Genomic DNA, 15,006 nt, shown 5'->3' with positions numbered 1-15,006 from the left:
CTTTAAATGTGATTAGTCTTTTAATAACCTCTTGTCCCTTTAACTTGGGTTCTGGTCAAAGAAAGTTAATACCTCGATAATGAAGTTCAGTTTTGATGAAGGGTTTGACATTTGAATATGATGCTTCCAATCAACCTTTCAGATTTTCCGTGTTTGGAAATGCCAGGAATATTAATGGGTTTTGAATGGTTTCGTAATAATGAAGAGCAGTGTTTCATTCCATCTCGTGGTATTTGCAACAGGCCAAGAGCTATAGGACTTGCTAGTCTGCATCAACTTCACATGTGGACAAGGCTGATTTGGAAGTTGAAGAAAGGGCATTCGTGCCCGAAGAATTCCCTAATGACCTTCATACGCGAATGGAAACTCTTACCGTTAGTATAGATATAATTATGTGCAAGGAATTTAATTGACAAAGCGCATTTTAATTTTTTTTTTTTTTTTTTTTTTACCATTTCTTACCTGGAATGTATCACATATGGGCCAGCCGAAACCTTAATAAGGATTCATTTTTCTCTTTAATAATTCATTATGCCTAATTTTGAACTACGGAAGACTGTTCATTGAGATCACGTTGTTTGTGGAAGAATGAAGGAGGCAATACAATCTGGGAATTTTTTGATTCAGGGAAGACTGAACCCTAGAAGGCGTGGTCCAGGGAGGGACATCCGTGTCCAGCGTCACTTGCTCGACAGTTGGCTCAAGGTAGACCTTGCTAGAATTCATTCTAAATTGGAAAAATAGACCAAACATGTAGAGAGAGACATGATGGAAATGCTATTCTAAGAGACTCAGAACCTAGCAGATGTGCCAGAAGATGACCAGCCAAGGAACCAACATCACATTCTTCTGGAGGAACAGAACATTGGGATTTCCTTTGACTCTTCCTTCACGGGCTCTAGGAACTCCAGAAAATCAACGCAGCAGTAGCTTTCATGCCTCTTCTTGGCCTGAAGCTTAACAGTGCAGATCAGTGATATTCCAGCGCATGGATTTGTGCCTGGATTCTGACTCTTCCTTGGGTTATTCGATAGCATCTGTGACTTTAAAACAAAAAAAACAGCAATCCGAAGTACAGGCATATGGTACATGTTGCTTTTCATAAACTCAAAGATTGTTTACATTTTTTTTCTCTTCCTCCTCCACCTCCTCTCCCCTTGCTTTGCTCCCCACACTTCCTTCACTTTCTGGCTTTCTTTGCATCGTCCTTTTTCATTTTCATCCCGTCATCTCCGTTCTGATTGTCTTCTCTTCCTCTACTTTGTTCTCTCCCGTCCTACTGTCTTCTCTTGCTCCGGTTCCATTCATTTCTTACGCTGCCACCAGATTGGTTTCTCTGCCTGAGTATCTTCAGTTCAAATGCCACCAGGGCTGCTTCTCCCCCTGTTGCCTCTGGAGCAGCTTCAGTTTACACACTGGCGATGAGGCTTCAAACCGGAAAATCTCGTAAGTCACGGGCGCACATGACACCCACGAGAGCTCGTAGTGCATGGTGGCAGGGCATCAGGACTGCTCCCCATGTTATAATATGATAACGTCATGGCTTACCATCACCCTGTACTGGAGTAAAGCCCACTGCCTTTTACGCTTGGATGCACTCTGTTATCATATTATGATTCCTCAGTTTAAGAATCTGACCCTTGAAGGTGTATGGTCTTAATGTTACAGTTTTGTGGGAAACAATACAAGGGTATTAATTCGTGTTCTGTAGCTTACTCGGTAGCTTTGTTTGATGGGAATATGTCTTCCGTATCCAAATGCAGATTTTTAGTTTCCTCATCTTAATCTCCAGATAATAACATAGATTCCATAGTCTTGTCCTCTATCACCTGGCAAAAAAGTATTAAACTTAGAAAAGGAAATGAGATTTCAAGAAATCTAAAACACTTTACAAATGTTTATTAATGACAAAGAAAACCAGTGTTTTTATTTTATTTTATTTTTTTAAAGATTTTATTTATTCATGAGAGACACAGAGAGAGGCAGAGGCACAGGCAGAGGGAGAAGCAGGCTCCAGGCAGGGAGCCCAACGTGGGACTCGATCCTGGGACTCCAGGATCATGCTCTGGGCCAAAGGCAGGCACCAAACCGCTGAGCCACCCAGGCACCCCAAAAACAGTGTTTTTAAACAAAATTTTATTTATTTATTTTTTTTAAATTCTTTTTTATTATTATTTATTTATGATAGTCATAGAGAGAGAGAGAGAGAGAGAGAGAGAGAGGCAGAGACACAGGCAGAGGGAGAAGCAGGCTCCATGCACCAGGAGCCTGACGTGGGATTCGATCCCGGGTCTCCAGGATCACGCCCTGGGCCAAAAGCAAGCGCCAAACCGCTGCGCCACCCAGGGATCCCCTTAAACAAAATTTTAACATTGATGCACATTCTCCTCTTTATCCTCAGACTTTATTGTTTATTTAAAATGGATGATTAAAAATTTTAGGGCAGGACATTGACCTTTAGTTATATTAGCTATTACATTCTGTGTTACCATGAATTTGTCTGCTTGGCCAGTGGTAAAAATGTTGATGTGGATGCAGAGGACTGGGATTGTGCTGCCTTGTAAGCCTAGAGCAGGGTGGTCCTTCAGGTAAGATTTCTGTTGATGTGGCTGTAGGTCTAGCTACAATAAGTGATGCTCTATATGCACATGTGTGATGCTAGGTTTTTGAAGACAAAGGTTGTATTAATTCAGGTGTAAGAGAAAGTAATTTTTAAGAACGTTTAATGCCATTAGACTTAAATAAGGAGTGGCACAGACAGTAAATAAATGTTTTGAGTTTTTTAAGAGTTTTTATTTATTCATTTGAGAGAGAGCGAGCCTGAGCAGGACCACAAGCTGGGAGGGCGGAGGGGGTGGCAGAGGGAGAGGGAGAAACAGGCTCCCTGAGGAGCCGAGAGCCTGATGCAGGGCTCGATCCCAGGACCCTGTGATCATGACCCGAGCCAAAGGCAGATACTTAACCAACTGAGCTCCCCACGTACCCCATGTTTTGAGTTTTTAAAGAAATGCGTGGAATATTCCTCAGCCATTAGAAATGACAAATACCCACCTTTTGCTTCGACATGGATGGACCTGGAGGGATGATGCTGAATGAAATAAGTCAGTCGGAGAAGGACACACATTATATGGTCTCATTCATTTGGGGAATGTAAAAAATAGTGAAAGGGAATAAAGGGGAAAGGAGAAAAGATGAGTGGGATATCAGAAAGGGAGACAGACCATAAAGACTCCTAACTCTGGGAAACGAACTAGGGGTGGGGGAAGGGGAGGAGGGCGGGGGGTGGGGGTGACTGGGTGACGGGCACTGAGGGGGGCACTTGATGGGATGAGCACTGGGTGTTATTCTATATGTTCACAAATTGAACACCAATAAAAAATAAATTTATATAAAAAAATAAATAAATGCGTGGAGCACTAAGAGCCTGGAAGAAGGGGTCAGATTTTAACTGGGACGTTGGGTGATGGCCAGAGCTGGTGTTCGGGCTGAGGAAAGTGCTTCTGGTGGAAGTAAAGTGAAGAAGCAGGAGATGAGCAAAAGTTTACAGCAAAGATGAGGCATGTTTGGGAAAGAGGGGAAGAGTCTGTCTTTTCTAGAACAGAAGCTTTGTGACGGGACAGAGGGTGATTTAATGGAGAGATTAGGTCCTATACATCCAAACAAAGCTGGAAAGGCCTTGTAGGTCACCCCAACTGACCCCAGTGTGTTGAGGAAATCGGGATCCACATTTCCTCTAAGATGTTAACTTCTGTATTTATTCCTATGATTCCCAGAACAAATTTCACTGTTTTTCCTGAGCTTACTATGTTAAAGGAATGAGATCTCCTGAATAGTCACCATTCCATTTACCCCCTATATCTTTAGTGAATTTATACAAAGAGATGAAGACTTCAAATTTAGATCCTTGTTGATACATATTTTTTTTTCATGGAACTGATTTTTTTTAGAGTATTTAAAAATAGTCACAAAGATGTAGATAACATTGATATAATTTTTATTGGGAAGAAAAGCTGAGTGTCACCTCCGTGCTAGGCACCGTTCTAAGGACCTTCCGTGATTTACTGCTCACGGTGGTTTTATAAGAGAAATAAATAGGAGAAGTTTCTTCTCCCTGCAAAGAAACTGAGGTCTCTGGTGGTTAAGCAGCTTGCCTGGGATCAACCAGTAAGTATGAGAGGGAGGATATGAAGTGATCTGGCCCGAATCCAGCTTCTAAACCATATTATCCTGCCTGCTTATGCACAGGATGATTTTTTTTCTCCACCTTCAGTAAGAAGCCTGTTTTCACATCAGGGTGTGCACATGTCTTTACGGGAGTTGTGCCCTGCAGGAGGAGCATTTGCTAATCCTTCTCAAAAGAAGTAGCCTTTTTCTACTTCACGCAAAGATGCCGAGGAGCTCGTAGAGACCCTGATCAACATGCTGGTCGGTGTAGCTGATCGATCTAGCTATCACAAAACAAACATGAAAAAGTGTTTCCTAAACAAATGACAAGAGTAAGACAAAAAGTTCTGTATTTATGCAATTTGACTGTCACCTATTTGCAGATGGGATGGCATTCAAAGGGAAGGTTGTTAAAGAAAACAGTCTTTTTTTTTTTTTTTAACCAAAGGGGAGATTATGAGTGAGGTTTTCTCAAAAAAAATTTTTTTATAATGTTTTGGAACAGACATAAAACACATGTAGTATATACCTATGAGTCCGTTAGGGAGAGGCCACATTATAAAAAATCTTGCATTTTTGAGTTTGGTTTTCATTTGGTCAGCAGTGGAGTTGGAAATCATATGAGGTGGTTGATCTTTTCAAGTGTGCAGAGTCTGGCAAATGTGCTGGATGTTGAGTGGAGGAAGATTGCTGACACTTGAACCTATGCAGGGGGTATCCGACAACCTAGGACATAGAGCAAAGGCCAAGTAAGATGTTCTGGAATTGACTCAGTGGTCACAGTGGTAAAGAGAACATTTTTTATATGATTGAAGAGAAAGAGAATCATTAGTAGAGACAGCCAAGTTGGAATCTGGAGGGGTCTCAGGCATGATTCGTTGGATACATCTTGTCAGCAAGGCGCCGTGCCAAGCCCCTTCTCTCCAAGGAGCTACCTGCGTCCTGCAGACCAAGTCCCTCGCGGGCTGTTGACCCAAATGCCGTCAATGAGGCTTTACTGCAATAGATACTTGGGTTCGCGGCAGTTTTCCTGATCGTATTCAGATATGTGGGAACATAACTCTGTACACGTTTGCTCGTAAAGTAAGAGGTATTCTAGAAGAGTGGAGCTCTTGGAAGCCCCTTCAAGTTCTTTTATTTCAACAGTAGCGTTTTACCTTGAATTTTAATTGTTGGGGGAAGAAAGTCATGTAACCTCTTAGCTTTGAACCATTATAATAGGAGGTTAAAAAAAAATCTCTGAATTGTGCAGTCAGAAGCTAAAGCATTTTTGTTCATTTTGATTCACAACAAGGAGAACTTAGTTCTGATCATTTGCCAGTTTGTATAAATTAGGTGTGCAATTTCTAAAATGATCGCTAGTCTCTGTTCGCTTCCCTCTTCTGCCCCCAAGTTATACAAAATCAACTCAGATCTTTAATGGTCTTCGTTATTGGGAGTTGTAATCTGTATTTTTGTTCTAATGTGTTCCTTCTTCTTAACTCAAACTTCCTGTATGGGAAGATACTGAAAAATCTATTTCCATAGAATCCAGCTTAAAGGAGGAAGAAACTATGAAGAAAAATAGATTAAAAGTTATTCTCAAACTTGAGTTCTCTCTGTTCATCAGATTAGATGGCAGGTACTGACTGAAATTTTCATTACCACTGAATTTAAAGAGAAAAGGAAAATAAAGAATAAAGACAAAAAAGATAAAAAGGTAAAAACAAAAAGCAAGAGAAAAGGAGTGGGAGAAGAAAGAATGAGGAGACTGTCATTATAGGCAGCATTTGAATATTATTTCTTTTTAAAAAATGTTTTATTTATTTATTTATTCATGAGAGACAGAGTCAGAGACACAGGCAGAGGGAGAAGCAGGCTCCCTGCAGGGAGCCTGACGCGGGACTCGATCCCAGGACCCTGGGGTCACACCCTGGGCTGAAGGCAGACGCTCAACTGCTGAGCCCCCCAGGTGTCCCTTGAATATTATTTCTGAGGGAAGAGAAATGTTGAAGAAACCCCTTAACCCCTTAACCAGACTTTTGTCCTGAAGATCTGAGGTTCCAGAAAATGCAGTAATTATCTATAAAATAAAGGCTTTCTAAATTTGCAGACTTTGTAAAAAAATAATCTGCAACGACAGACTTTCGGCTTTACTCTTCAGCACATTTTCTAAGTAGAGACAACCGAAGGTTCTGGGCTGTTGTGTTTCAGATTCTTTTGTTTATTTCAAGTTGAGAAAAGAGAAAAAATATACTTGGGTTAAGAATGTACACATTTCGGCTTTTGTTTATTTCAAGTTGAGAAAAGAGAAAAAATGTACTTGGGTTAAGAATGTACACATTTCGGCTTTTCAGCTAGGAGCTTGTTTTAATGGCCCTGCTAGTGACAGTGGTGACAGCTTTAATTAGAGCTTGTGTTGCACCACACTGGCAGGTGGGTCAAACCTTTCCCGCTCTGAGAAGCTCCGATTTCACTTGTTTCACCTCTTCATCGGGTCTTTTCTCCGATGGAAGACCAACTGAGAGAGGCTGAGATATGGAAGTCGTCTGGCCGGGGTACTGCTCACAGTCCTCTGGTTGGTAGAGACAAGGCTCGGGGACCGGATGCACCTGTTGTGAGATTACATTAATTTCTGTAAAGAACTTGGCTCAATAGTGAGTAGTCGGTCAATGCTAACCACATAGGATTGAGAGAAAAATCGAAGATGCCTCAGGAACTTCCTACAGCTGGTCCAGGACCTTTATCCACAAGACTTATCAGTATGTGAAGGGTGCTTTGCTAATGTGCTGGGGCTGCAGAAAGATGCAGAAACTATTTGTATATGGTCCGTGGCTGATAAAGGACCCATCTTCATGAAACCTTTTGGGAGGTATTCAAGGATTATTAGTCCCATTTTACAGACGAGAAAGCCAAGGCTCAGAGAAGTTATCTATACTTAGTGATAGAGCCAGAATTTTTTTTTAAAGATTCATTTATTTATTCATGAGAGACACAGAGCGAGAGGCAGAGACCCAGGCAGAGGGAGAAGCAGGCTCCATGCAGGGAGCCAGACTCTGTCCCGAAGGCAGGTGCCCAACCCCTGAGCCACCCAGGTGTCCTAGAGCCAGAATTTGTTTTTTTTTTATTTATTTATTTTTATTTTTTATTTTTTTAGAGCCAGAATTTGTAATTAGTCTTCTGACTTCTATGTCAAATGTTTTTATGACTTGATTGAGAAAATACATGTGGGATTCCTGGGTGGCTCAGTGGTTAAGTGCCTACCTTCAGCCCAGGGCATGATCCTGGAGACCCAGGATCAAATCCCACGTCAGGCTCACTGCATGGAGCCTGCTTCTCCCTCTGCCTATGTCTCTGCCTCTCTCTCTCTCTATTTCTCATGAATAAATAAAATCTTAAAAAGAAAAAGAAAAAAGAAAATATATGTGTGTGTATGTGTGTGTGTGTGTGTGTGCGCACGCGTGCATGCGCGTGCTCCTGCACCCTGACTTTTGTTAAGTGTCATGAGTATAACCAAAACCAAAGTATGGAGCTTTAGAACCTAGAGTGAACAGTAAAACCTAGGGAAGATTCACGACGTGGTCTGGATGTGCAAGAGCAGTAGGACTTGCAGGATAGACTGTGGAGGGGGTGGGGGCGGGTGTTGCGAGCCGTGGCTCAGTGGTAAGACCACATGGTTTGTTTAGGAAACAATGAATAGATGAGTCTGGCTGGAAGCTGTTTAGAGCCAGTTTATGTAATACTTTGAAGGCCAGGCCAGGAATTGTCATTTTAGCTCATTGGCAAAGATCTATTGAAGGCTTGTGAAAAGAGGGTGATTTGGGATAAACATAGAAATATTTCTATTTAAAGGTCACAGGAGATAGGCGGTTTCCTTGAACACGCCTCACACGGGGATATATATGGATTAATTAGCAATTCAGTAGCAAATGCCTTTGTCAAAGGGAATTCAGTGAAAAACCAGAAAGTTCAGACTCTTCATGCGATGAATTGGCAGCCTGTTTGTTCACTTATTCCATTCAAAAAGCATATATGGAAATCTTTTGATTCACAGGTTCTGTTCTAGTTGTTAGCTGGTCCTGTGATGGGAAATGTAGATAAATGGAAAATTTCAGTAACTAATAAAAAAGGTTCCTTAGGAGGTTTGTATGTCTCTGTCTGTGTCTCCCTCTGCCCTCCTTATCCTCTGTTTCCCTTTCTCTCTTTACCTCCACTTCGAACTGTCTGGATTCAACTCTTTGAGCTCTGTTTCTTTTGGCTACAGAGACCATCAGAAAGTGCTTTTGCTTCATTTTTCTCAGCATCATATATTTTATGAGTTTAATTGATAGAAGAAATATGCCCAAGTGATGTCATGTCTGAAGGGTAAGAGAGGAAACCTAAAACCCCAAATCTTGGTAAAGTTATATTAAGCCCAGACCTTGGAACCATAAAAGACTAATAAAATTATGCCAAATTGTGTGACATACCCAGTTGGCATTGCATCACAGTTGAGTTGAACCCTCACCTTCGCTTCTAAGGAAGTTCTAATTACTGAGTTTTATTTATTTATTTATTTATTTTAATTTTTTTTCTGAGTTTTATTTATAGGTAGATATTAGCTTGATATCTGAATAGACTGAAAATACTGTTTGTAAGAGAAAAAAATGTGCCCTTTTTCAGTTGCCATTAGGGCTTCGATATTACCGACTTCACACATATTGGCAAGAATGGTCTATAGACTTTCAAAAAAAAACATTTTTTTTGCCAGACTCTGAGAAAGTCTGGTTTAGGTCAGACCAGGAAACACTCATTCAAGCTTCTACAGTAATTTGTTGTCTGTGGATAGTTCGGGGTCATGGGGGGAGGCAGACCTGTATACACGCAGCCCACCCACAAGAGGAGGTCTGAGTGTCCAGAAACAAGTATATGTAGTTAAAACAATGGGTTGCCCATCAGGTTTATTTCAAGGTATCACCAGGTGAGCAGCGGCTTCCCTTGGTGTTTACCAAGTGCTGGATGCTTTGCAGGCGTAGATCCCTGCCCATACCCACCGTTGGACAATCTAGGTTTTGTTCCGAAGTAGTGTCCTTTCTCCTGTACCTCCAGAATTATCATGGACACGTTATGTATCCTTCATTCTCATGTTAATCACCTATGTTTTTAAAATATACCTGTTTTATTTATTTTTAAAAAGATTTGTTTATTTTAGAGATGGGGGAGCAGAGGGAGAGGGTGAGGGAGAGAGAGTTTTAAGCAGACTCTGTGCTGAGCATGGAACTGGACACGGGGCTCGCTCTCAGGACCCTGAGGTGACCTGCGCTGAAATCAAGAGGCGGACGCTTCACCGGCTGTACCACCCAGGCATCCCATCTCCTTTTATTTTTTTATGGTCTTAAGAACACTTAACATGAGATCTTACCCTCCTAACAGATTTTTAAGTGCACAAATCAGTACTGGTAACTTCAGGCAGAGTGTTGTGCAGCAGATCTCTTGCACTTACCTTGTGTAACTGAAACTTTATACCCATCGACTAGCAATTTCCAGTGTCCCCCTCCACTCAGCCCTGGCAACCACTGTTCTGTTCCGGCTTCTAAAGGTTGGACTGGGAACGCCCGGGTGGCTCGGTGGTTGAGCATCTGCCTTCAGCCCAGGACGTGACCCTGGAGACCTGGGGTCGAGTCCCACGTAGGGCTCCCTGCATGGAGCCAGTTCTCCCTCTGCCTGTGTCTCTGCCTTTCTCTGTGTCTCTCATAAATAAATAAAATCTTAAAAAAAATAAATAAAAATAAAAGTTGGACTGTTTTAGATACCTTTAAACAGGCTCATATGTTTGTACTTATTTCACTTAGGACACCTCAAGGGTCATCCCTGTTGGTACACGTTGCAGGATTTCCTTTTCTTTTTTTTTTTTTTTAAACCACTAATATTCCATTGGATATATTTACATTTACTTTTCACTTTTTATTTTTTTATTTTTTTAAAAGATTTTATTTATTCATGATAGTCACAGAGAGAGAGAGAGAGAGGCAGAGACACAGGCAGAGGGAGAAGCAGGCTTCATGCAGGGAGCCCGATGTGGGATTCGATCCCGGGTCTCCAGGATCGCGCCCTGGGCCAAAGGCAGGCGCCAAACCGCTGCACCACCCAGGGATCTCTCACTTTTTATTTTGATACTGTTTAAAATTTGAAAAAATTAGAAGAGTACAGTGATCCCTCTTATGCTCTTTATACAGATTTAAAAATTATTAATATTTTGTTTATTCTGTTTATGCATTTGCTTTTGTAAACATACACCCTTTCTAACCCTTTGAAAGCAGGTTACAGAATTGTGCCTTTTCCCCCCTAATTATCCCAATGTAGATTTCCTAAGACAAAGACCTACTCTTATTAACCACGACACAGTGACCAAGATAAGAATGTCTCAATATTGATACTTTCTTAGTCCAGTCTGATTGTTTCATCAGTTATCCCACTGTCTTCCATTACTTTTTTTTTTTTTTTTCATTTTTATCCGTCCGGGATCCAATGCAAGGATCATTTAGTAGTTGTGTCTGTGTAGCGTCCTTTAACTTGGAACAGTTCCTCATCTTTGCTTTGTCTTTCATGACTTAGTGTTTTATGTGTGTGAATATATAATATTTTTATGAGCTCTAATTGTATAATGTGGAACTTTCAGATGTACAGCCTGTTGATTTGAATAATTTATGTATTGCAGCATGATTAACACAGTAGCATCAGCTACCACCGCTGCCGTGTCACATAATTATTTTTTCTTTTAACCACATTTTCCTTATCCTCTCATCTGTTGATGGGCATTTGGATTGTGTTTGCATCTTGGCTGTTACAAATAATGCTGCAGTGAGTACAGGTGTGCAGATGCCTCTTTGAGATTTTGATTTCAATTATTTTGGATAAATACTGGAAGTGAAGTTGCTGGATCATATGGTAGTTCTATTTTTGTTTTTGAGGGGAACTCCTTTTTCCCATAGTGTCTGTATAACTTATATCCCCCCTCCCCCAACAGCGCTCAAGGGTTTTAGTTTTTCCACATCATTGCCAACACTTGGAACCTCTTGGTTTTTTTTGTTGTTGTAGTTTTGTGGGGTTTTTTGGTATCAGTCATCCTGACAGCAGTGAGGTGAATGTCACATTGTGGTTTTGATTGCATTTCCCTGATGATTAGTAATGTTGAGCATCTTTGTAGATACTGTCAGTCATTTGTACGTCGTCTTTGGAGAAATGCCTGTTCAAGTCCTTTGCCTATTCTTTAAGTTGGATTATTTGTTTTTTTTTTTTTTCTTTTGCTGTTGAGTACTGGGGTTCCTTAGAGGTTTTGTATATTGATGTTTTGCAAATATTTTTATTCTATCTTGTAGGTTACCTTTTACTCCATTTCCTTTCTATGCAAAAGCCTTTTAGTTTGATGTCGTCTGACTTGTCTGTCATATCCCTAAACAGGAGGAGCTAGTTCCTAATGACTATAGCTTCATTTCTGACCCTCTCGCAGTGAGCAGCAGTTTAAGGACAGCACAGCATGAGTCTAACCAGAATCTAACCAACAGTACGTGTGATTCAGGCTACCAACGTGTGCCTGGCAGGGGAACTTCTTCGGGTCTGATCTGTAGTAGGCAGATTCCAGGCAGCTGCTGCCCTGGCTTTCCTTTGCCAGGCTTGCCAGTCTTTTTTCTGGAGGCAAAATTTCAGGTTTTGCTTGCCTTGTCATTTCTTGCTAGACTAAGTCGGCGGGTTGGAGCTCACTCATCCGTCATTCTGCTGAAGGGCTTTTAAAACAAACACCTCCTTTCCCGGCGGCACCTGCTGCCACTTCTGTGCAGGTCGAGCCATTCACCACCTGCTTCTCAGCAGCACATTCGTTGCCGCACATGAAGCAGGGGCTCAGATGGCACCTGTCACAGTGGCACTAAACAGGAAATGTTTTGTATAGGGTTCTTAAAAGGCATTTGTAGAAATTGCTGAGCTTCGTGTGCCTGTTATCCTAGCTTTTGACTTACGACTTCTTTATTATTTCGTGTACGTATAACTGCTCGTGCCTACATTTAATGCAAGTGATTGGAGCCATTTATGTTTTGTTTTGATCTTGAGTCCGTTTTGTGATCTGGTTTTTTTCCATAGTCACAGAATTTTTTGAATTCCAATTGGCAGCTCCCCCAAGACAGTGTCTCCTCTTCAAATGCTAGGGGAACATTTTAGTTTTAATTCAGTGCTTTGGACAGGATAGCGGAGAGTTCTCAAAGTTAATGAAGAAGGTCTGGGAAATTTGGTGGTGTTGGTTTCCCTTCTAAGGTTTTGGTCAAAATGACTTCTCAAAAGACAGGATTTTCTTAAAATTCTTGAGACCTCAGGAAAAAAAAAAAACCTAAATATTCATCTCTCTCCCTCTCTCTCTTTTTTTTTTTTTTTTTTGTACAAATGGCAGGCGCTCCAAAAATTGGACTCGGGGCTATTTTCTGCCTTCTGGAAACCATCTCTTATATCCAGGCATCCAGAGCCCCAAAGCTCTGCGTGCCCAAAGGCGAGAAGAAAGGTTCTCAGGGCAGCCAACATTTAGGGACTATGTTCTGGTGGTCCCGGCATTGGTTTCCCATCCCTCCACTAAATAGTCTGTCCCCTTGTGTTTTCCTCTGGAATCTGAGAGTGTTCCCTCCAACCCTCGTGTCTCCAGGAAGCTGCCCTGAGTCACCAGAGAGGCCTGATTGTTTCAGGACCTCATTAGACCTGCTCTCATTGACACATATTCAGAAGGACTTTCTGGGGCAGAAAGTGGTCTCTAAGCGTCTGATCTGGATGTTAGGGACTCTCTGAATGCTGTCATCCATAAAAACAATGAGGCAACTGGCAAAATATGTCAGAATCAACTTTTTCAGAATTCTGGGAATTAGCTAGTCTTGCAGCAATCTGGGGAGCTTTTATTTAGGAAAAACAAGTGAATCCTGGTGTAAGAACAGCTGGTTTTGTGGCAGTTCACTTGCCCTGACTCCCCCCGCCACCCCCCCAGTTCCACAGAAGCCTGGAAAACCAGCAGCTCCGTAATCACAGTGAAAAACCATCAGCCTGGCAGCCGGCGGTTGGGCCTAAAGGAAATGAGGTTCCTTCCAAGCCTGTCTTCCGCCTCCCTCCCACATTAAGCTGTGATGCACCGTGAGACTGAGAACCAGCCAAGAAGCCAGTTGTACGCTGCTGTTACGAGAACATCCCCATGAGCTGTTGACGGAGGCTGGGACCCATCAGAATCCCATGGGACGGGAGTGGCTCAGCTGTCTCGGGTGTCCCAGACCAGGGAAGCCAGTGCTGCCTCTCGGGGACAGTAGCACGGTGAACCAGACACGCTCGGCCCAGGTAGCCTCTGTTTTACGAGGTTTCATCATGATTTCAGGAAGGAAAGATCGTAGCAGTTGTTTCACTGCGCATAATTCTGCGAGGGTACATGTGCCAGTTCCCTAGATTCCCAGAAGCTCCCGCACTTCCTGCGGAGTCACGCACTGAACCCCACGTAAAGCTCAGGTCTGTCCAGAGAGCTAACCTAGGATGACACGCTCGTGAAGGGTGCACGTGGCCTGGCCCGAAGGGCCTGGGGCGTGGAGCAGATGCAGGCCAGTCTCAGCTGCGGTGTGTTGGACCTCATTTACATGCGTCGGCATGACTGTGCCTGCAGCGTGTGCTTGGGATGGCTGGTCTTGAGCTCCTGGAGTTTTTAATTGGTGACTGATGATGACTGTGATTTTCCAGCCTGACCTTGAGGGAATCTGCGTAACACGTACATGTGGTAGAGCCCCGTGGCTCACCGGTCACCGTCGTCCTCTCTCAGTGCAAACCGGTAATCCTAGTACTCAGCCTTCTTGATGTCCGCATGGACATGCGCAGCACCAGAGAAAAAGATTTTTTTTTCAAAGTCCAGTTTTTCTGATGATACTGGGTGCTTTTGTTTCATGTGTTGTGGTGGAATTGAGCCTACACCATAGAAGTGTGAACCCTGCTTTATGAAGGTAGAGACACCCGCTTTCCACCCGAGAGGCCGTTGGGGAAACATCCTCCAGGGTGATTGAAGTGGAAAAGGCATCGTGATCACACCTTAGCTCTCTCGACCATCCACAAGTGCTGTTTTTATGCAGCTTTTCCCCCTCTGTTTGGAAAGTCACACAAATCCACTGTAGAAAACTAGAAATACAGACCAAAATGGTGACTCCAAGGATCACAAGAGATGGGTACGTTTTAAATCCGTCTTGGTAGCAGTTTGTGTTCAGTGATGCTCATTATCATGTCACTTTTATGAGACTCACCCCACAATTTGTCCATTCTTTTTAGATTTACTTCTTGAATTAGAACCTTGTTTAAAAACAACTTTCATTTGCCTAAAGACCGTTTCCCGGAAAAGGTCTGTGTTAGCTCAGTCAGACCTGGCTTGATTGAGAAAAGATTGATTCTATAGGGATTTTGAGTATGATCCCCTACAGGAGAAAATGACCTCCTTCGGGTTGACCTCCTACTTGTCAGCTCTGTACCATATTGTCCTGTGCAGGGGTGTGTCCTGCTGAGCTTATATCCTACATGGAGACGTGCATGCAGCGGAAGGTGGGGCTGGGTTTAATGCACACCGAGCACGTTTCATACAGGGGTTATCAACATACTTCTCTATTGCTTCCTAAACTAAGTGGTGAGCCCTCAAAGGCAGAAGCAACATCTTTCATTACCTTTCATTTTTCCTTAACACTTAGAAGGTTTAGCATAAATAGGAGATGCTTAATAAAAGCAACTTTGGAGCTTAAGCACAAGTTTTAGGTTGATTTCCTGTGGCTGATAGAGAACATCAGAAGCCAGTACTTGAAGTTTTTATTTAAATTCCAGTTAACACAGTATAATGTT

At 42.4% G+C, this 15,006-nt stretch overlaps 1 protein-coding gene across 9 annotated transcripts in view; it reads left to right on the top strand.

The window, feature by feature from the left end:
* The window catches only part of LOC129514492 (formin-like protein 2), a 260,042-nt gene that overhangs the window by 176,105 nt on the left and 68,931 nt on the right, over positions 1–15,006 (top strand). For 5 of the 9 annotated variants that reach the window (XM_055333106.1, XM_055333109.1, XM_055333107.1 and 2 more), the window contains exon 7: positions 1,327–1,446. The exons of the other annotated variants lie outside the window; for them this stretch is intronic. In XM_055333106.1, the coding sequence (XP_055189081.1) occupies positions 1,327–1,446 (120 nt within the window). The remainder of the gene's footprint in view (positions 1–1,326; positions 1,447–15,006) is intronic. 9 annotated transcript variants of the gene reach the window in all.

Source organism: Nyctereutes procyonoides, unplaced genomic scaffold (assembly GCF_905146905.1).
Source record: "Nyctereutes procyonoides isolate TBG_1078 unplaced genomic scaffold, NYPRO_anot_genome, whole genome shotgun sequence".
Lineage (NCBI taxonomy): Eukaryota > Metazoa > Chordata > Mammalia > Carnivora > Canidae > Nyctereutes > Nyctereutes procyonoides.
This window is presented reverse-complemented; position numbering and strand designations above follow the sequence as displayed.